Here is a 23,702-nt window from a genome sequence, read left to right on the forward strand (position 1 = left end):
CCAGTGCTCCATACAGTCTGTGCTCTCTCTAATACCCACCATCTGGTTCCCCCAACCTCCCACCCCCAACCCCTTCAAAACTCTCAAGATTGTTTTTCAGAGTCCATAGTATCTCATGGTTCACCTCCCCTTCCAATTTCCCTCAACTCCAAATATTTTTTTAATTTAAATTCCATTGGGGCGCCTGGGTGGCTCAGTGGGTTAAGCCACTGCCTTTGGCTCAGGTCATGATCTCAGGATCCTGGGATCGAGTCCCACATCGGGCTCTCTGCTTGCCAGGGAGCCTGCTTCCTCCTCTCTCTCTCTCTGCCTGCCTCTCTGCCTACTTGTGATTTCTCTCTGTCAAATAAATAAATAAAATCTTTAAAAAAATTTAAATTCCATTAACCAATATAATCTACATAATCAGTTTTGGATGTAGGGTTCAATAATTCATCATCTGCATATGGCACCCAGTGCTTATCACATCATATACCCTTCATAATACCCATCACCCAATTATCCCATCCACCCACCCACCACCCCTCCAGAAACCCCATTTGTTTCCTGTAGTTAAGAGTCTTTCTGATGACTTTGTGTCCCCTGATGACTCTCTGATGATTTCTTGACCCCTCCCCTTCCCTTATAATCCTCTGCACTGTTTCTTATATTCCACATATGATTGAAACCATATGACAGTCGTTCTTTAATTGATTTATTTTGCCAAATGATTTGAACACAAATGTTTTCTGATGGATGAATAATATTCCATTGTATATATGAACCATATCTAACTGGAGGGTATTATGCTAAGTGAAATAATTCAAGACATGGAAGCAACCTCAGTGTTTATCAATAGATGAATGGATAAGGAAAATATGGTACACACACACACACACACACACACACACACACACACACACACCAGAATATTTCTCACCCATAAACAAGGATGAGATCATGCATTTTGAGACTATATGAATAGACCTAGAAAATATTATGCTAAGCAAAATAAGTCAGACTGAGAAAGACAAATATCACGATTCTACTCATAAGTGGAGTCTAAAAAATGAGTGAGCAAAAAGCAAAATCAGACTTATAAATACAGACAGCAAACTGATGATTTCTAGAGCCAAGGAGTATGTGGACATGGGCTGATTGAGTGAAGGGAAGAGGGTACAGGCTTCCAGTTATGGAATGAATAAGTCATGGGAATAAAAGGCACAACATAAGGGAAACAGTCAATGATATTGTAACAGTGATGTACCAATGTTTCACAACTGAAGGTAGCTACACTTGTGAACATTGCATGGTGTATAAAATAGTCAAATCACTGTGTTGCACACCTGAAATTAATGTATCATTATATGTAAACTATACTCAAATAAACAACAAGAAGAAAACATATTACCTATTTTTTCTCATTGGACAAGAATGCTCTGAATATCCTATCTGGGTTGATAGGAAAAAATGTGAATACATTCACTCTAGATGAAAACCTGCATAACTAGATCTGGGAACATGTATGAAGAAAAGTCTATCTCTGTAGCCAAAGAATTTAACCATCAACCAAATGCAATGATTTACACATTTTCTTCAGAAATTGTCTGAAATTTTTTAGTAGAATTCAGGTGAAGTTCAAGGAAAAATCCTACTTGGGATGGAGGTGGTCAAGTGACATAGCAATATCTCTGAGTCAGTCACTGGAGACTGTCACTCACAGAAGCTCAGATGCTCACAGGACGGTCTTTTTGATGTGCCTGCAGGAGAGGTTATATACATTGGAGGGATGTCCATTCCAGGGGTGATATACCAATTAGTAGAAAGGAAATATACACTTGGATCTCAAGGTGGACACATGGGGACTGATGTGGCAGAAAATTTGTCTTTGTTTATGATCCTTTATCTACAGGACAGCTGAATTGCTTAGAGAATTGAGCAACATGAAAGGAATTTATTTAATAAGGAGCTCTGAGAATTCAGTCTCTGAATTCCCCTCTGCAGAGTTCACCTGCTGCTCATCAGTCACAGACTAAGAGCATCTTCACCATGCTTCTCTGAGCTGTCCACCCACTCCAAAGAACCAGTGCTTGACCCCCATTTCTTGTCCTTTTCATCACAACTGTCTTTGGAAGGAAGGCCCATTAGAGACAAATCCATTGAATAAGGCGTTAGAGGTATCCAGAGTATTCTGGTAAGTACTCTAGGAAAATGGCATGGACAGAAGGAAAACTTTTATTAACCATGTCTTCTAGGGAAACAGGTTGCTAAGACAGTGAAATGGGATTGACTCTAAATCCTGTACATTTCGTGTCCAAAGAGGATTCTTGATCCTCCTTCCTTCTCAGTCAGCTCTTCTTGCTTCTCTTCTAAGAACATCATTGTAGGGCCCCTCTCCTCCTGCAGCAGGAACTGACTCTCCCATATGTCTGCTTATCTCTAGGGTTCTGCTTTATCCCAACATTAGCCTTTTCTCTTATTTGTGAAGCACTGACTGCCTGAGGCAGCCCTGCAGAGTAAGAGGAGTGTTGACTTGGAGTCAAGTAGATGTGAGTTTGAATTGCCACTTTCCATAAGATGTATGATGGATCTTTCTCCCATCAGCACAGAGTGAACATAAGGCGGTCTTGGGGAATGTTTTTGGGAGGGCAGATGTGATGGATTGAGTGTCCAGGACATCATACCAGCTGAAAAACATCATTTATTTACTTATTCGCTCATTCATGACACATTCCAAAAGACTTTTGAGGAACCTACACAATGCTTAGGACAATCAAAAATACCTTAAATTTTTATGACAAGATAAACATTATGGTTGAAGGAAATGAGACATAAAACCAGGTGAATAATTACAGAAGTAAACAAAATATCTATCCCAAAATGTTACATTTTTGTGAAAATTAGGCACCTGATAGAACTCTGATAATTCCAGTGAAGAAAAAGGACTCAATTTATGCTATTAGGAGGAAATTTGGCCATGTAGATAGAAAAACTAAGAAGAAAAAGTGTTCATATTCAATTGGGGATAATTTCTCTCCATTGCCAAAGAAGGTGAATGATGTCTCTATGCGAGCGTGAGGGGACAAGGTTCATTCCATCTCAGCTTCCAGTTCCATAGTGTATGGTTTTCCAAGATACATCAGCTGTGGGAATCCCAGCGTCATGCATGAATTCTATGCAAAGAGGAGATAGAAAAGGGAATTAATTATAAAGAGCATTCAATTATTCCTACTCAATAAATTCTCATACTCTCCACCAACTCCAGGATTTGAGGTGAAATTGAGAAATATAGTATCTTATCTGGGTGTGTGACCATGTCCAAATATAATCAGTGTCTGATAACAGGGAAGAGGAGAATGGATATGTTATGTAGGCAATCTCTGGCTCAATAATCAATTATAAGAGTCACGGTATCCATAGCATGAAAACATACAGTTGCTTGTTAGAAGCATGGCCCTTCCTGACACTAAGGCAAAACGTCAGTGATCTACCCAATTCTCATGAAAGTCACATTGTGTGAGGGAAGGAGAAATGTCAATTACCTTTAAGGAATTCAAAACACATTTTAAAGTACTTGAAATGTTTCTTTCTTGTTTTTTTTTTTTTGTTTTTTTTTTTTTTTTTTTTGGGTCAACAGTGTTGATGGATTTATTTATAAGGTTTTTTTAAAAATTTCTTTTCAGCATAACAGTATTCATTGGTTTTGCACCACACTCAGTGCTCCATGCAATACTTGCCCTCCATAACCCCCACCACCTTGTTCCCTCAACCTCCCACCCCCGGCCCCTTCAAGACCCTCAGGTTGTTTTTTCAGAGTCCATAGTCTTTCATGGTTCTTAATGTAGGCTAGAGGAATCACACATGGGTTAGTAGTCACACTGTGGGAGAGGTAAGGCAGGACAACCATTATCATGGTTCAAGTATTAAAATATACTGAAAAAATCAGTAGTAAACCTTAATCAAAGTTAAAATTACCTACTCCATATGATCTACAAAAGTAGATTTCTGGGTAATAGAGGCTAATGGCACCACCTTGTTTAGCTGTATTAACACTAATTTCGTGACTCCAAATAACAAGTCACCATTTGATCCTACTGATATTCAAATTAATATTTCCTGGAGCTATTATAATTTTTATATACTGATCTTATATGAATTGACAGGACAGAACTCTATGCTCTGCAATTTGTAACCTGAAAATATTATTATCAGATCCTAGGTGTGTGTCATTTTTCTTTGTCTCTCATCCTTGTAATCATTTCTATTTTGGGGGTCCTCCCTCAGTGGATCAACATCTGAGACATGGAAATGCTCTTGGGATTGTCTGAGGTGAGGTTGGGTGCACTCAAGGAGCGTCAGCATATCTCTGAATGAAGGTGCCGGGATTTCAATGGGCTTTGAACCAATATGCAGCTCGTTCCCTTTGAGTATGGAGAAGTCCTGGCTCAGGAACTCTGGGATAATTTCTTTGGTCTTTCTTCAGAGGGGAGGCCAAAGCTGAAGAAGAAAATGCTTCCTCTACAGAAGAACCCCTATGCTTTTGGATTCACAAATGTTTTAAGGGAATTTAATGAGGAGCTAAAAGTTCACATCCTTGTTGAAAACCATCAACTATTTTTAGATTCCTGATAATGTTGATACTGACAGTTTTCCACAGGATTTTCAATGCTTTCTTGAATAGGAGTTACCTACTCCATCTTTTCCTCTGTCATTGACAATCGATTTTATTGGTGCCTTTTCTTTTTTTCCTTAAGATTTATTGATTTATTTGAATGAGAGGAATAGAGAATCTTAAGCAGACTCTGCACTGACATGGGGCTGACCCAGCCTGACGTGGGACTCAAGTTCACCACCTGAAATCAAGTGACATGAGCTGAAACCAAGATTTGGACACTTGACTGATTGTGCCACCCAGGACCCAGAGAGCAGTTTTTGAAGTACGTGTGTGATATGTATGTGTACCAAGCTCCAAATATTTACCTTGAAAACAAAAAATGCCCAAGTATAATATCAGCCTAAACTGTGGTGCTTGTATTACTTTAAAAAAGGATACTTAAAAAATTCCACTCAAGGATAAAAGAAAGAAGGCATAAAGATTTTCAAGTGACATATGGACGGGACTGGAAGAGATTATGCTGAGTGAAATAAGCCAAGCAGAGAGAGTCAATTATCATATGGTTTCACATATTTGTAAAGCATAACAAATAGCATGGAGGACAAGGGGTGTTAGAGAGGAGAAGGGAGTTGGGGGAAATTGGAAGGGAAGGTGAACCATGAGAGACTATGGACTCTGAAAAACAATCTGAGGGGTTTGAAGTGGCGGGGGGGTGGGAGGTTGGGGTACCAGGTGGTGGGTATTATAGAGGGCACAGATTGCATGGAGCACTGGGTGTGGTGAAAAAATAATGAATACTGTTTTTCTGAAAATAAATAAATTAATTAAAAAAAAGAACAGTGTCACAAAATGACTATGAAAAATAGTATAATTTTCTTACATAACAAATGCAAATCATTGTGAAAGTTACAGATATTTGTATTAAAAACTAAATATAGGATTTATAAACAGTGTTTGAAACAGTCAAGACCAGTGGATGAAAATTATTGACTCCACACAGATGGATGGCAGAAGAGGTTCTATTGAGCTAATTATTGAGCTCCTCTTATTCATTGAGGTCCTATTTTTATTATAATTTTTTATTTTTTAAATTTCTTTTAGGTGTACCAGAATTCATTGTTTATGCACCACACCCAGTGCTCCATGCCATACGTGCCCTCCATAATACCCGCCATCAGGTTCACTCAACTTCCCAAACCCCTCCCCTTCAAAACCCTCAGATTGTTTTTCAGAGTCTATAGTCTCTCATGGTTCATCTCCCCTTCCAATTTCCCCCAACTCCTTCCTCCTCTCCATCTCCCCATGTCCTCCATGTTATTTCTTATTTGGGCTCCTATTGTTGCCTACATATGGAGTAAGGACGTTTGAGGGAAGGTGTAGGGGGAAATAAAAGTAAGGAGATAAAAGTTGAAGGATTGAATACCACACATGATCTAGACCAGCTCTCCTCAGTCGCAAAGGAGAAATTCCTTTGGGAAACCACTGTGATCTTGTCACAATGTGGGTTCAGATGCAGCAAGTCTGAATGTGGCCTGGGACTCTGCATTCAAAGCTCTGGGCAATGATGCTCCGGCTGGCCCATGATTCACACTCTAAGTAGCCAGGCTATAAAGGACATAACTGCTTTGGAGCTAGGACTACATTTCCAGAAGGTAGTGGCAACAGAGGGAAGGATGGAAGCATTTCAAATTCCCCAATTATAACAGGGTAGTACTTTATTAATCCATTCACCTGAAATTAAAGACAATCACATTTCTGTGTTTTCACTGTGATGGTCATTGGATGTTGATTTTATTCCCTTTCCTGCTAGTTATTTCATCCACATGGAACCAGGAAATCAAACACATGCTTCAGAATTTCTCCTCCTGGGGTTTTCAGTGAAGTCAGAGATTCAGTTCATGCTTTTTGGGCTGTTCCTGTCCATATACTTGGTCGCATTCATGGGGAACCTGCTCATCTTCCTAGCCATCTGCTCAGACTCCCACCTCCACATGCCCATGTACTTCTTCCTCTCCAACCTGTCATTTGCTGACATCTGTTTCACCTCCACCACCATCCCCAAGATGCTGCTGAACATCCAGACTCAAAGAAAAACCATAACATATGAAGGATGCCTCAGCCAGATATTCTTTTTCATTGTATTTGGATGCCTGGACAATTTACTCCTGACTGTGATGGCCTATGACCGCTTTGTGGCCATCTGTCACCCCCTGCACTACTCAGTCATCATGAACCCCCAGTTCTGTGGACTGTTGGCCCTGGGGTCTTGGTGCATCAGTGTCATGGGCTCCCTGCTCGAGACCTTGACCCTTTTGAGGCTGTCCTTCTGCACAAACATGGAAATTCCACACTTTTTTTGTGATCTTCCTGAAATCCTGAAGCTTGCCTGTTCTGACACCCTCATCAATAACATAGTGGTGTATTCTGCAACTGGCCTTCTGGCCGTGATTCCTTTCCATGCAATACTGTTGTCTTACTATCAAATTATTTCCTCCATACTCAGCATTTCCTCAGCTGCAGGGAAGCACAAAGCCTTTTCCACGTGTGGGTCTCACCTCTCCATGGTCTCCTTGTTCTATGGCACGGGCCTTGGTGTCTACCTCAGTTCTGCAGCAACTTCTTCCTCCAGGATGAGTCTGGTGGCCTCGGTGATGTATACCATTGTCACCCCCATGATGAACCCCTTCATCTACAGCTTGAGGAACAGGGACATGAAGAGAGCCTTGAGCAGGCTACTCATCAGGATGGTGCCACTCAGTGTCAGGACCATTACAGGACTCTCCTGAGTAGCTGGATACCTAATATAAAGGCTGAAAAATCCTGGCTTCCTTCATGCATTATTTTTATTTCTTCCTCAGGTGTACACATTTTAAAGCAGTTCTTTCCTTGAGTCTTCCTTGTCTTCTCTAAGTTTTTACAGGTTATAACCTGGGTTCCTCCGATCACTTTATAACCAGCCATTTTCATTTTCTGTTTCTTTTTTTCCTTATATTATTTTTTTCAGCATAACAGAATTCATTATTTTTGCACTACACCCAGTGCTCCATGCAATCTGTGCCCTCTGCAATACCCACCTCCTGGTTCCCCCAACCTCCCAACTCCCGTCGCTTCAAAACCCTCAGATTGTTTTTCAGAGTCCATAGTCTCTCATGGTTCACCTCCTCTTCCAATTTCCCCCAACTCCCTTCTCCTCTATCTCCCCACGTCCTCCATGCTATTTTTTATGCTCCACAAATAAGTGAAACCATATGATAATTGACTGTCTCTGCTTGACTTATTTCACTCAGCATAATCTCTTCCAGTCCCATTCATGTTGCTATAAAAGTTGGGTATTCGTCCTTTCTGATGGAGGCATAATACTCCATAGTGTATATGGACCACATCTTCCTTATCCATTCATCCGTTGAAGGGCATCTTGGTTCTTTCCACAGTTTGGCGACCATGGCCATTGCTGCTATAAACATTGGGGTACAGATGGCCCTTCTTTTCACTACATCTGTATCTTTGGGGTAAACACCCAGGAGTGCAATTGCAGGGTCATAGGGAAGTTCTATTTTTAGTTTCTTGAAGAATCTCCACACTGTTCTCCAAAGAGACTGCACCAACTTGCATTCCCACCAACAGTGGAAGAGGGTTCCCCTTTCTCCACATCCTCTCCAACACATGTTGTTTCCTGTTTTGTTAATTTTGGCCATTCTAACTGGTATAAGGTGATATCTCAATGTGGTTTTAATTTGAATCTCCCTGATGGCAGTGATGATGAACATTTTTTCATACGTCTGATAGACATTTGTATGTCTTTATTGGAGAAATGTTTGTCCATATCTTCTGCCCATTTTTTGATATGATTGTCTGTTTTGTGTGTGTTGAGTTTCAGGAGTTCTTTATAGATTCTGGGTATCAACCTTTTGTCTGTACTGTCATTTGCAAATATCTTCTTCCATTCCGTGGGTTGCCTCTTTGTTTTCTTGACTGTTTCTTTTGCTGTGCAGAAGCTTTTGATTTTGATGAAGTCCCAAAAGTTTATCTTCGCTGTTGTTTCCTTTGCCATTGGAGACATATCTTGAAAGAAGTTGCTGTGGCTGATATCGAAGAGATTACTGCCTATGTTCTCCTCTAGGATTCTGATGGATTCCTGTCTCACGTTGAGGTCTTTTATCCATTTTGAGTTTATCTTTGTGTACGGTGTAAGAGAATGGTCAAGTTTCATTCTTTTACATATAGCTGTCCAGTTTTCCCAGCACCATTTATTGAAGAGACTGTCTTTTTTCCACTGTATATTTTTTCCTGTTTTGTCGAAGATTATTTGACCATAGAGTTGAGGGTCCATATCTGGGCTCTCTACTCTGTTCCACTCGTCTATGTGTCTGTTTTTATGCCAGTACCATGCTGTCTTGGTGATCACAGCTTTGTAATAAGGCTTGAAATCAGGTAACGTGATGCCCCCAGTTTTATTTTTGTTTTTCAACATTTCCTTAGAGATTCTGGATCTCTTCTGATTCTATACAAATTTTAGAATTATTTGCTCCAGCTCTTTGAAGAATACTGGTGGAATTTTGATCGGAATAGCATCAAAAGTATAGATTGCTCTAGGCAGTATAGACATTTTAACAATGTTTATTCTTCCGATCCAAGAACATGGTTGGTCTTCCATATTTTTGTGTCTTCTTCAATTTCTTTAATGAGTCTTCTGTAATTCCTTGAGTACAGATCCTTTACCTCTTTGTTTAGGTTTATTCCAAGATATCTTATGGTTTTTGGTACAATAGTAAATGGTATTGTGGCCATCTGTCACCCCCTGCACTACATGGTAATCGTGAAACCCCAGCTCTGTGGACTTCTGGGTCTGAAGTCCGGGATCATTTGCATCCTGAATTCCTTGTTGCAGTGTAATGATGTTCAGACTTTCTTTTTGTACAGAGGTGAAAATCCCTCACTTTTTCTTTGTGAACTCAGTGAGATGTACCAACTTGCCTGTTCTGATACCTTTCTTTCCTTATTAATTTTTTTCCAGTGTAACAGAATTCACTGTTTGTGCACCACACCCAGTACTCCATGCCATATGTGTGTCTATAATACCCACCACCTGGCTGCCCCAACTTCCCACTCCCCGCCCCTTCAAAACACTCATATTGTTGCTCAGATTCAATTCTCTCATGGATCACTGCCCCTTCCAATTTCCCTCATATCCCTTCTCTCCATCTCCCTATGTCTTCCTTGTTATTTGTTATGCTCCACAAATAAGTAAAATCATATGATAATTGACTCTCTCTGCTTGACTTATTTCACTCAGCATAATCTCTTCCAGTCCTATCCATGTTGTATCCTGCCATGTTGCTGAATTGTTGTATGAGTTCTAGTAGTTTGGGGGTGGAGTCTTTTGGGTTTTCCATATAAAGAATCATGTCATCTACAAAGAGAGAGAGAGTTTGACTTCTTCATTACCAATTTGGATACCTTTTAGTTCTCTTTGTTGTCTGATTGCTGTTGCTAGGACTTCTAATACTATGCTGAATAAGAGTGGTGAGAGTGGGCATCCTTGTCTTGTTCCTGATCTCAACGGGAAGGCTGCAAGCTTTCTCCCATTGAGGATGATATTTGCTGTGGGTCTTTCATAGATAGATTTGATGAAGTTCAGGAATGTTGCCTCTATCCCTATACTTTGTAGCATTTTAAAATCTTTTTTATTTTTTATATATTTTTATTTTTTTACTTTGAAGCGATTTAAACAGGAACGGATGCTGGATTTTGCCAAATGCTTTTTCTGCATCAATTGAGAGGACCATGTGGTTCTTCTCTCTTCTCATATTAATTTGTTCTATCACACTGGTTGACTTGCGAATGCTGAACCATCTTTGTAGCCCAGGGATGAATCCCACCTGGTCATGGTGGATCATCTTTTTAATGTGCTGTTGGATCCTGTTGGCTAGGATCTTGTTGAGAATCTTAGCATTCATATTCATCAGTGATATTGGTCTAAAATTCTCCTTTTTGGTGGGGTCTTTGCCTGGTTTGGGGATCAAGGTAATGCTGGCTTCATAGAAAGAGTCAGGAAGTTTTCCTTCTGCTTTAATTTTTTAAAACAGCTTCAGGAGAATAGGTGTTATTTCTACTGTGAAAGTTTGGTAGAATTCCCCAGGGAATCCATCAGGTCCTGGGCTCTTGTTTATTGGGAGGTTTTTGATAACTGCTTCAATCTCATTATTAGATATTGGTCTATTCAGGTTGTCGATTTCTTCCTGGTTCAATTTTGGTAGTTTATAGTTTTCCAGGAATGCATCCATTTCATCTAGGTTGCTAAGCTTATTGGCATATAACTGTTGATAATAACTTCTGATTATTGTTTCTACTTCCTTGGTGTTAGTTGTGATCTCTCCCTTTTCATTCATAATTTTTTGAATTTGGGCTTTCTCTCTTTTCTTTTGGATTAGTGTTGCCAATGGTTTATCGATCTTATTGATTCTTTCAAAAAACCAGCTTCTAGTTTCATTTATACATTCTACTGTATCTCCGGTTTCTACCTTATTGATCTCAGCTCTAATCTTGATGATTTCCTTTCTTATCTGTGGAGTTGTTTTGATTTGTTGTTGATCCTCCAGTTCTTTAAGGTGTAGAGATAGCTGCTGTGTTCTGGATTTTTCAATTTTTTTTGAGGGAGGTTTGGATAGCTATGTATTTCCCCCTTTGGACCGCCTTTGCTGTATCCCATAGGTTTTAGACCGAAGTGTCTTCATTCTCACTGGTTTCCATGAATTGTTTCAGTTCTTCTTTGATCTCCTGGTTGATCCAAGCATTCTTAAGCAAGGTGGTCTTTAGCTTCCAGGTGTTTGAGTTCCTTCTGAACTTTTCCTTGTGATTGAGCTCCAGTTTCAAAGCATTGTGATCTGAGAATATGCAGGGGATAATCTCCATCTTTTGGTATCGGTTGAGTCCTGATTCGTGACCCAGTATGTAGTCTATTCTGGAGAAGGTTCCAAGTGCACTTGAGAATAATGAGTATTCTGTTGTTTTAGGGTGGAATGTTCTGTATATATCTATGAGGTCCATCTGATCCAATGTGTCATTCAATGCTCTTGTTTCTTTATTGATTTTCTGCTTCAATGATCTATCTATTTCTGAGAGTCATGTTAAGATTTCCTACACTTAGTGTATTCATATCAATATGACTCTTTATCTTGATTAGCAGTTTTCTTAAGTAATTGGCTGCTCCCATATTGGGAGCATAGATATTTACAATTGTTAGATCATCTTGTTGGATAGTCCCTTTAAGGATTATGTAGTGTCCTTCTGTATCTCTGACCACAGTCTTTAGTTTAAAGTCTAATTTATCTGATATGAGAATCGCTACCCCAGCCTTCTTTTGAGGCCCATTGGCATGAAAGATGCTTCTCCATCCCTTCACTTTCAGTCTGGGTGTATCTTTAGGTTCAAAATGGGTCTCTTGTAGACAACATATGGATGGGTCCTATCGTTTTATCCAATCTGCAACCCTGTGCCATTTTATGGGTGTATTTAGGCCATTCACATTGAGAGTGATTATTGATAGATACGTTTTTATTGACATCGAGTTACCTTTGAAGTCTTTCTTTCTGTAGACTGTCTCTATATTTCTGTTCAATGCTATTCTTGGGCTTTTTCCTATTTTATAGAACCCCCCTTAATATTTCCTGCTGTGTCAGCTTGGTGGTTGCATAGTCTTTTAAACCTTGCCGGTCTTGGAGACTCTTTATCTCTCCATCCATTTTGAATGTCAGTCTTGCTGGATAAAGTATTCTTGGCTGCATGTTCTTTTCATTTAGTGTCCTGAATATATCTTGCCAGCCTCTTCTGGCTTGCCAGGTCTCTGTGAACAGGGCTGACGTTATTCTGATGGGCTTCCCTCTGTAAGTAAGGAGCCTCTTTTCCTTGGCGGCTTTCAAGAGATTATACCTACAATTATAATTCCTCAATTTGACTATCAGGTGTTGTGATGTATTTTTGGAAGTATTATCTTGGGTGGAGATCGTTCAGCCTCTAGTACATGAATGCTGGTTCCATTGGCGAGATTGGGAAATTTTCATAAGGACTTGTTCCACAATATCTTCTAGACTTCTTTCTTTCTCCTCCCCTTCAGGGATTCCAATAATTCTGATGTTGGAATGCTTCATGGCATCATTTATTTCCCTGATTCTGTTTTCGTGGTTTCTAAGCTGTTTGTTCCAGGCTTCCTCTTGATTCTTTCTATCCGTTTGTCCTCCAGATCAAGCTGAGGGATATTGGAATGGGAGGTGAATCATGAGAGACTATTGACTCTGAAAAACAATCTGAGGGTTTTGAAAGGGCGGGGGTTGGGAGGTTGGGGTAACCAGGTGGTGGGTTAGGGGGGGCACATATTGTATGGAGCACTGGGTGTGGTGCAGAAACAATGAATACTGTTACGCTGAAAAGAAATTAAAAAAAATTTCCAATGGCATATTTTACAGAAATAGAACAAACTATCCTTCATTGTTTTTTATATATGGTTTAATTTTTGTGGAGTCACAAAGCCCCTGAAGAATCGAAGCTATCTTGGGAAAGAGGAGCAAAACTGGAGGCATCATCCTCTCTGATTTCAAACAATATTATAAAGGTATGGTAACCAAAAGAGCATGATATTTGCATAAAATGCACACAGGTCAATGGAATGGAATAGAAAGCCACAGAATAACCGCAGATAAGTGGTTAATTAGTTCATGACAAAGGAGTCAAGAAAAAAATTTTTAAATATATATATATATACTATATATATATATAATTTTTTTAATATATTATTTAGCCATAAGAATAAACGAAGTCTAGACATTTGCAACAGCATTGATGGACCCTGAGGGCATTCTTCTAAGAGAAATAAGTTAAGCAGAAAGAGATAAATATCAGATAATCCCACTTACATGTGGAATCTTAAAAACAAGATAAAACCAAACCACACTTGAGGATAAATAGAGCAGATTAGAAGTAGTCTGAGCTAGGGCATGGGGAGTGTGTGAAATAGACAAAAGTATGAAAAGGTACAAATTTCCAGTTATAAAATGAGTAAGTCATGGGGATTTCATGTCCAGCATGGTGACTCTAACTATGAAGCTGTATTGCAGATGTGAACATAGCTAGGAGAGGGGATCTTGACAGTTGTCATCATGAAATGAAGCCCGTATATTGTGATGGATGATAATGCAACTTATTCTGCTCACTTTGCAATATTGATACATTGCATTGTTCACCTGAAATTAATGCAATGTGATGTCAATTATATTTTAAGAACATCAACAACAACACTGGTAATGACAAGAAACAGTTCCTTCATAACATTGGCTCAGGTCTGAGTCACAAGTATTTTGGGCCCAGGTGAATGTAACAGGCATTGTTATCCTGTACCATCACTATATACGGGCTAAGGTTTAAAGAGGATGATGATAAAGTCTACATCATCTGGAAGAGCAGTTAAGGAGTAAAAAGAAATGACAACAAAACCAATGTGAAAACTGTGATTTCATAGTTTCATCTCTGTTGATATTATATAAAAGGCCCTGGTAGTTTTACAAATATGAGCAATGCAATTCATGGCTATTCCTTCAGGCTGTCTAGGGAAATTTAACTTAGCAGGATATATGTCATTTGAAAAGAAATCTTTTTTTTTAAAGTGACATGTCTGTTTATTAATTTATTTACTTATTTATTTAAATTATGTTCCATTAAAAATAAAAAATTAAAAAATAAATTGTGTTCCATTAGTCTGTTTATAGTACATCATTAGTTCTTTTTTTTTTTTTTTAAGATTTTACTTATTTATTTGACACAGAGAGAGAGAGAGATAGAGCACAAGCAGGGGGAGTGGGAAAAGGAAGAAGCAGGCTCCCCACTGAGTAGCGAGCCCAATGTGGGGCTCGATCCCAGAGCTCTGGGATCATGACCTGAGCTGAAGGCAGACACTTAACTGACTTAGTCACTCAGGCGCCCCCATCATTAGTTCTTGATGCAGTGTTCAATGATTCATTGGTTATGTATGACACCCAGTGCTCATAACAACATGTGCCCTCTTTAATACCCTTTACCCTGTAATCTCATCGTCCCACCCTCTTCCCCTCAGAAACCCTTGATCTGTTTCCCAGAATTCATAGTCTCATATGGTTCATCTTCTTCTCTGATTTCTCTCCCTTCAGATTTCCCTCCCTTCCTCTATGATCCTCTGTGCTATTGCTTATATTCCACATATGAGTGAAACCATATGGTACTTGTCTTTCTCTGCTTGACTTATTTCATTTAGCTTAATCCCCTCCAGTTACATGTATGTTGATGCAAATGGTGGTTATTCATCCTTTCTGATGACTGAATAAAATTCCAGTATATATGTACCACATCTTTATCCATTCGTCTGTTGAAGAGCATCTTGGCTCCTTCCTCAGTTTAGCTATTGTGGACATTGCTGTGATGAATGTTGGGGTGCATGTACTCCTTCTTTTCACTACATCTGTATCTTTGGGGTAAATACCGAGTAGTTCAATTTCTGGGTCTAAGGGTAGCTTTATTTTTAACATCTTGAGGAACTTCCATACAGTTTTCCAGAGTGGCTGTACCAACTTGTATTCCCATCAACAGTGTAAGAGGGTTCATCCTCCTCCACATCCTCACCAATACTTGTTCTTTCTTTGTTTGCTAATTTTTGCCATTTTAACTGGCACAAGGTGGTATCTCATTATGTTTTCCCTTTATACTTTTCTGATGGCTAGTGATGCTGGGCATTTTTCAACTTACACTTTCAAAAGCAATCCATATTAAAACAAATTTGGCATTTTTCAAAGAGATGGAGCAAACAATCCTAAAATTTGTGTGGAACCAGAAAAGACCCTGAATCACCGAGGACATTTTGAAAAAGAAAAACAAAACTGGGAGCACAACAATGCCTGACTTCAGGCTATATTGCAAAGATGTGATCATCAAGACAACGTGGTACTGGCACAAAAACTGACACACAGATTGGCTGGGCAGAATAGAGAGCTAGAAATTGACCCTGAACAATAGGGTCAACTAATCTTTGACAAATCAAGAAAAAATATCCAATGTTTTGAAAAAGACAGACTCTTCAATAAGTGGTGCTGGGTAAATTGGACAGCTACATATAGATGAACAAAACTGGACCATCCCCTTACACCATACACAAAGATAAACTCCAAAAGGATGAAAGACCTCAATATGAGACAGGAATCCATCAAAATCCTAGAGAAGAGCAAACGCAGTAACCTCTTTGACTTTGGTCACAGCAACTTCTTGCACGACATGTCTCCAAAAGCAAGGGAAAAAAAGCAAAATGAAGTTTATTAATTCACCAAGATCAAAGCTTCTGTACAACAGAAAATGAGTTTGGAAAATGAGTTTTCCTTCCATTTCCTTCCATTTCTATTTTTTGGAACAGTTTCTGTAGAATAGGTACTAATTCTTATAATGTTTGGTAGAATTCTCCTGGAAAGCCGTCTGGCCCTGGGCTCTTGTTTGTGGTGAGATTTTTGAGGACTGCTTCAATGTCCTTACTGATTATGGGTCTGTTCAGGTTTTCTATTTCTTCCTGGTTCTGTTGTGGTAGTTTATATGTCTCTAGGAATGCATCTATTTCTTCCAGATTGTCAAATTTGCTGGCATATAGTTGCTCATAATATGTTCTTATAATTGTTTGTATTTCTTTGGTGTTGGTTGTGATCACTACCCTTTCATTCATGATCTTACTTATTTGGGTCCTTTTCTTTCTGACAAGTCTGGCCAGGGGTTTATAAATCTTATTAATTCTTTCAAAGAGCCAGCTGCTAGGTTTGTTGATTTGTTCTACTTTTTTTGGGGGGGGGTTTCTATTTCATTGATTTCTGGTCTGATCTTTATTATTTCTCTTCTCCTGGGGGTTTAGGCTTTCTTTTTTGTTCTTTCTCCAGCTCCTTTAGGTGTCAGGCTATGTTGTGTATTTGAGACCTTTCTTGTTTCTTAAGAAAGGCTTGTATCACTATATATTTAAGGATGAAATTTTTATAAAAATTATTATGGACATTGGGGAGGGTATGTGCTATGATGAGTGCTGTGAAATGTGTAAGCCTGATGATTCACAGACCTGTACCCCTTGGGGAAATAATTCATTATACATTAATAAAAATGCTTAAATAAAATTAAATCAAACAATCCCTATAGGAAACAAGCTCATATTACAGTACCTAAAATGATCTAAACATATCTGTTATAATTACAAGTATTTTATGACAAAGGACTAAGTGACAGCCCTTAACTTGTATAAAGTAAGAAATTCCTAATTGTAACAGCAGATGTGTCTTGAAGCTAATGTGTATACTGGCCAAGGTTTATTATCAGAAGAACCCACTGTTCTACCTTATTGAGAAGAATAATAGATCATGTCTGAAGATAGCAGGGCTGAGTCCTCAACACATATCAATGCTTTGAAGATAAATATACCCTTTCCAGGTGGCCACTGGATCATAGACTTGGAGAAAATTATAACTTGAAGCTGAGGTAAGATGCTAGAAGATTCACATATCATGAAGGAAGCAAGTTCAGGAAAAAGGACACTAGAAAAGAAAAGAAAAACTGACTTAACTTGACCTCTAATCTAGTCTTTTGGGAACTGAGATTCATTGGAAAAATCACCTTTCTGTCCAGAGGACTTTCCCACTGGGGAATCATGTGCTTAGAGCTTGGAATCACAAGAGGGAAGTGTGGCTAATGAGCAGACACAGGGAGTTGTAAATACCTTCACATCTCCGGTATGCCATCCCTGGCAATCTTGGATAGGAAAGGCCATGATTCTCGTTTGTTTGTTCTGAGTCCTTATTCTGACTGGAGGCTGATGTTTCACTCCTTTCTGCTGCCTCATCTGAGGAGAGAGCTTGAGTCCCTATCATCTATCATCCAGGGAGGAATTCAGACTTCCACAAGGACACCTTCCTGTCACATACCCCAACCAGGTGAGTTCAACATCCCAGTGGACAATGAATGATAGGCTCAGAGAGAATGGAAGCCGAGAACACTGACCCATCACCATGTGAGAGCCAATTCAACTTAGCCCAGAACAACTGATCACTGTATTTGTCTGTTTGCTTGATTAAGTAATTAATATATTATTAGTGCTAATGTCAATTTCACAGAGTGATGGCTGCTCATACTTTTGAAGGTCTTTCATATTCTTTATTATTAATCTGCTAATATAGCAATGCTAGAAAAAGTATGCTCAGACTGTTACACTAAATGTGTGGTTTTCATTTGGCATGATTTTGTCCTCTGTGGGTCATTGATCCCTGCCTGGAGCCAGCTTTGCCTGTCACATTGGAGAAGGTGTGTGGAGGACAGGAATGCCTAAACACCCCACCCAGGGCAGGCTTTGAGCAGAATGTCCATGTGCAAAGACAGAGAAACCCCAAGGTAAAGAATATCAGTATTTCTTTTACCCTGAGGTAAAGAATATCAGCTAATTTCTTTTTTTTTAAATTTATTATCAGTATTTAAATCACAACTATCTTCAGGTTCTGCCTTCAAACTTGTAACACTTACTTTTCAGCCAGAAAATTCACAGTAAACACTTAGCTACAAGTTTAAAAGTTTTAACCACAGTGGTACCTGGGTGGCTCAGATGGTTAAGCATCTGCCTTCAACTCAGGTAATGATCTCTAGGTCCTGGGATCCAAAACCACAGAGGGCTTTCAGCTCAGCAGACAGTCAGCTTCTCCCTTTAGCTCTGCCTGTCCACAGGCTTATTCTCTCTCTGTCTCTTAGATGAATAAATGAGATCTTTAAAATAAAATAAAATTTTATTTTGAATTTTATTTAAATTAAAATTTAAACCACAAACAATGCAACAGCTCTGTAGTTTTTCCCCACAGGCTGCTGGTGATAGAGATGTTTCTTGTTTTCTTAAAGTGTCCTTCAGATTCAGCAAACTTCATATATTTGATAGCTATTCTGATTGGCCTTTATCATTAGATGCCCATATGTTATTCTCTCTCTCTGTTTTTATTTTTAAAACATTATCAGCATTTCAAATTATTTCTTCTGATCATTGTTTCTCAATTGACATTTGGAACATATTTTGACCATTAAATCTTTACATTTTGTGTAAATATGTCTACCTTCTTACTTCTGAATTTCTTGCTTTATTTAGTGGTGTCGCCCATCTGTTAACTTTTATATGTAGTTTTATTGATGTTCTACTGTATTGTTTGGTTACACTTACTCTGAGGTCATAAGCCCTGTGGTTTTTTGTAAGGTCTGAAGGAGGGGACAGATTTCATATTCTTCCAGAAAGATATTCCTTTATTCCAGCATTCTTTGAGAAATTTCACCTTTTCCAAAGAAATTGAAATACAACCTTGCCACATGGTAAATGTCCTTATACACTGAGAGCTAATTTATTTTTTAAATTTATTTTCAGCATAACAGTATTCATTACTTTTTCACCACAACCAGTGCCCCATGCAATCCCTGCCCTCTATAATACTCACCACCTGGTACCACAACCTCCCAACTGCCCACCACTTCAATCCCCTCAGATTGTTTTTCAGAGTGAGAGCTAATTTCTAACTCATTTAACAAATAAATACTGAGCATTATAGGAGCATTATATATTATATTATTTTGTATCTAGGACTTAGACAAGTTAATTATTAATCCATATTGATATCATTAATAATTGCTATTTTATATCCTATTTTAGTTCATTTTGGTTTTTTTTTCTTTCTTTTATTTATTTATTTATTTTTAAATTACATTTATTTATTTATTTATTTATTTTTTTAATTTTATTTTTTTTTTAAATTTTTTATTTTTTATAAACATATATTTTTATCCCCAGGGGTACAGGTCTGTGAATCACCAGGTTTACACACTTCACAGCACTCACCAAATCACATACCCTCCCCAATGTCCATAATCCCACCCCTTCTCCCAAACCCCCTCCCCCCGGCAACCCTCAGTTTGTTTTGTGAGATTAAGAGTCACTTATGGTTTGTCTCCCTCCCAATCCCATCTTGTTTCATTTATTCTTCTTCTACCCACTTAAGCCTCCATGTTGCATCACCACTTCCTCATATCAGGGAGATCATATGATAGTTGTCTTTCTCTGCTTGACTTATTTCGCTAAGCATGATACGCTCTAGTTCCATCCATGTTGTTGCAAATGGCAAGATTTCATTTCTTTTGATGGCTGCATACCAGCAATTGCACTATTGGGTATTTACCCTAAAGATACAAATGTAGTGATCCAAAGGGACACATGCACCCGAATGTTTATAGCAGCAATGTCCACAATAGCCAAACTATGGAAAGAACCTAGATGTCCATCAACAGATGAATGGATCAAGAAGATGTGGTATATATACACAATGGCAGAATGGCTAAATCACATTTATTTATTTTCAGCATAACAGTATTCATTATTTTTGCACCACACCCAGTGCTCCATGCAAACTGTGCCCTCTATAATACCCACCACCTGGTACCCCAACCTCCCACCCCCCCACCACTTCATTCCCCTCAGATTGTTTTTCAGAGTCCATAGTCTCTCATGGTTCACCTCCCCTTCCAATTTCCCCCAACTCCCTTCTCCTCTCCAACTCCCCATGTCCTCCATGATATTTGTTATGCTCCACAAGTATGTGAAACCATATGATAATTGACTCTCTCTGCTTGACTTATTTCACTCAGCATAATCTTTTCCAGTCTCATCCATGTTGCTACAAAAGTTGGATATTCATCCTTTCTGATGGAGGCATAATATTCCATAGTGTATATGCACCACATCTTCCTTATCCATTCATCTGTTGAAGGGCAGAAATATTCCCTTTTTTTATATAAACATATATTTTTATCCCCAGGGGTACAGGTCTGTGAATCAACAGGTTTACACACTTCACAGCACTCACCAAAGCACATACCCTCCCCAATGTCGTTTTGCCTAAAACTGGTGTTTTTAAATGGCTCAATTTACATTTTAACCTGGTTTTGTGATCCCTTCATTCTGTTCATTCTAAACCTACCCACATTCTTGGGGATTTTTATAGGAAACACATATATTCATAAAACTTGGTGGAAAAAAAGAAGAACAAAGAAGGTGAAGTCCCTGCACTTTTGAATCATGAATCACCACAATGAGGACAGAACTTAATGAAATAAATGTGTGTATGAAATGATATCCACAGATAAATTGATATGAAGAAAATTGTTGAGTACAAAAAAAATTGTCATGGTGGGGACAGGATTGTAGAGTGTGGTCTGTGGACCCATTTGCACATTGGGTGAAATCCAGAATGATGATTAGAGTGTGCCCACGGGGTTAGAAAAAGAGAGATGTATACCCAAAGCTCAAGAATATCAAGAAAATATGACACATAGAGAAGGGAGAAAGGGACTAACCCCATCCCCTACCAGACCACATAGAAATAAATTGGCCAGAAATGATGCAAGAGGTACATGAAAAATAAGTCTTCTATGCTTGATATAAAAACACCCAACTTTCATTGTGTTTTTTATACTTTGTCTTGTGAAGTGTTTGTTTAACCCATTGCTCAATTTCGAGAATACACACACACACACACACACACACACACGTATATATACATTTAGGCATTTTTAAAATTTCTTTTCAGCGTAACAGAATTCATTGTTTATGCATGTATTTTAATATTTAAATATATTATTTATCCATGAGAGGCTTAAGGATTGGCAACTCTGCATTTTGCAGGGAAAAGTCCACTGATAGGGCCTATGTGGGTTGAATTCATTCCTGGCACAATAGAATATGTGCAGGGACAGAGAAAGACAAGGGACTAACACAAACCAGGAGAGGATGGTGGTGTGTGTGTGTGTGTGTGTGTGTGTGTGTGTATGTGTGTGTATGTAACTTGTAGAGTATGAACTGTCTCCACAACAAGGTGCCAGGACTCATAACTCCCAAAGTGACAAAACACGGGGCCCACCATTCAATCAAGAGAGGCCACTAAGAAGAGGATCTGGTTCAATTCATGAGATGCCTTTGCAACACGATGAATACAGTGGGAGAGGCAGTGGGGACAAGGAAGTCCCTGTGCCTTGAGGTTTCAGAGGTAAAAGAGAGGTCACTTCTCTCCTCAGTGTGTCTGAGGACTTCTCTCCTCAGGCTCCCTGCTGCTCATTCCCCTTGTAGCACTGGCTTTGCTTTTTGACTTGAACAGTTGGGAACAAGTACCATCCTCAAGGCCTTTGCACTGGCCATTACCTCTGCCAGGTACACACTTCCTCCATAATCCTAGGTCTGCCTCCATCTCTTAATTGAGATTTTTGTGGCAATGTCACCTTGTTCACAGAATTGGCTTATATACCCATGAAAATATCATGCCCTATTCACTCTTTGCTTTATCCCTGTTTTCCTTTTCTTCATACCATCTGCCACTCTCTGAAAGGCTATTTATTTTCTTATTTGTTAATGTATTCCTTCTCCATTATTGAATGATAGGGAAATTTTTTCCTTAGCACCCTATCCTCATCACCTAGAAAATGTTTAAATCATGGCCAGGACTTAATTTGTATTTCTGGGATTTGAAATAATTTACTTGAAAGTGTGGAATACATGGCCTTTTGTAAATTAAGTGATTGGAAGAAAAATTTCATAATTATTGTGGTGCAGGGGATCCCCTGAATTGGACCATAACCATGTGCAAAATATTAAAATGAATATTTAGACTACAAAATTAAAAAGGTAACATTTTAAATCTGTGAGCAATACAAGCACATGAAAATTAATCAAGCTGTTTGCCTCTGTCCTTGAAGTCACCTCTACCACATGAAACCCAGCAATGATACACAAATTTCAGAGTTTCTTCTTCTGGGATTTTCAGAGGAACCAGAACTGCAGCCCCTCATATTTGGGCTTTTCCTCTCCATGTACCTGATCACGGTGGTTGGAAACCTGCTCATCATCCTGACCGTCTGCTCTGACTCCCACCTCCACACTCCCATGTACTTCTTCCTGGCCAACCTGTCCTTTGTAGACATCTTTTCCACGTCCACCACTGTCCCTAAGATGCTGATGAATATACAGACAGAAAGTAAAGTCATAACCTTTGCAGGCTGTGTCACACAGATTTATTTTTTCATACTCTTTGCTGTGTTGGATGTCTTTCTCCTGAGTGTGATGGCCTATGATCGCTATGTGGCCATCTGTCACCCCCTACACTACAAAGTCATCATGAAACCCCGGTTCTGTGGACTGCTGGTTCTGTTGTCCTGGATCATGTGCATCCTGAATTCCTTGTTGCAAAGTTTAATGATGTTGCGACTTTCCTTCTGTACAGAGGTGAAAATCCCTCACTTTTTTTGTGAACTCAATGAGATGGTCCAACTTGCCTGCTCTGATACCTTTCTTAATAATTTGGTGATGTATTTTGCAGCTGTCCTGCTGGGTGGTGGTCCTTTTGCTGGCATCCTTTACTCTTATTCTAAAATTGTTTCCTCCATACGTGGAATATCATCAGCTAGGGGCAAGTATAAAGCATTTTCTACCTGTGCATCTCAGCTTTCTGTTGTCTCATTATTTTATTGTACAATGCTAGGTGTGTATCTTAGCTCTGCTGCTACCCAGAGCTCCCACGCAAGTGCAGTGGCCTCAGTGATGTACACGGTGGTCACACCCATGCTGAACCCCTTCATCTACAGCCTGAGGAACAAAGATATAAAGAGGGCTCTGAAAACATTCTTTTTGAGGGAGATTCTACATGGTCAATTGTCATAGGACTGAACAAGTTCCTAAGATTGCTTAAGCTTAGTTTCCTGAGCAAAATTTTATTGGATAAATATTTGTATTCAGTTTCTAATGCTAATGTAAAATGACTACATCAGTGTTTAAAACACACTTATGCTCTGACAAATTCAGGGGGTCAGAAGCCTGAAATGTTTCTCACTGGGATAAAAAAAAAAAAAAACGTTTGCAAGTCTTGGTGCATTCTGGATGATACAAGGAAGAATCTGTTTACTTTTTTATTCCAAAATAATTAAAATAGTGCAAAAATTCTAAATATATTTCTTATAAATAACAAAAGTTTCACACTAAGGGACCAAATGATAGCTCTTAATTTAT

At 38.9% G+C, this 23,702-nt stretch overlaps 2 protein-coding genes across 2 annotated transcripts; both read left to right on the forward strand.

The window, feature by feature from the left end:
* Positions 1 to 6,417: 6,417 nt before the first annotated feature.
* Positions 6,418 to 7,380, forward strand: LOC101692843 (olfactory receptor 7C1-like). The gene has a single exon (XM_004761197.1). It carries the CDS (start codon positions 6,418 to 6,420, stop codon positions 7,378 to 7,380), a length of 963 nt encoding a protein of 320 aa, XP_004761254.1.
* Positions 7,381 to 22,409: 15,029 nt separating this feature from the next.
* LOC101693133 (olfactory receptor-like protein OLF4) lies at positions 22,410 to 23,357 on the forward strand. The gene has a single exon (XM_004761198.1). The coding sequence runs from the start codon at positions 22,410 to 22,412 to the stop codon at positions 23,355 to 23,357; it is 948 nt and encodes a 315-aa protein (XP_004761255.1).
* Positions 23,358 to 23,702: the final 345 nt, after the last annotated feature.

The sequence above is a fragment of the Mustela putorius genome, unplaced genomic scaffold (genome assembly GCF_011764305.1).
Source record: "Mustela putorius furo isolate JIRA1106 unplaced genomic scaffold, ASM1176430v1.1 tig00000095_pilon_pilon_pilon, whole genome shotgun sequence".
In the NCBI taxonomy this organism is placed as follows: domain Eukaryota; kingdom Metazoa; phylum Chordata; class Mammalia; order Carnivora; family Mustelidae; genus Mustela; species Mustela putorius.

Coding starts and splice junctions, on each gene's coding strand:
- LOC101693133 (XM_004761198.1), top strand. CDS start 22,410: ATGAAACCCAGCAATGATACACAAATTTCAGAGTTTCTTCTTCTGGGA.
- LOC101692843 (XM_004761197.1), top strand. CDS start 6,418: ATGGAACCAGGAAATCAAACACATGCTTCAGAATTTCTCCTCCTGGGG.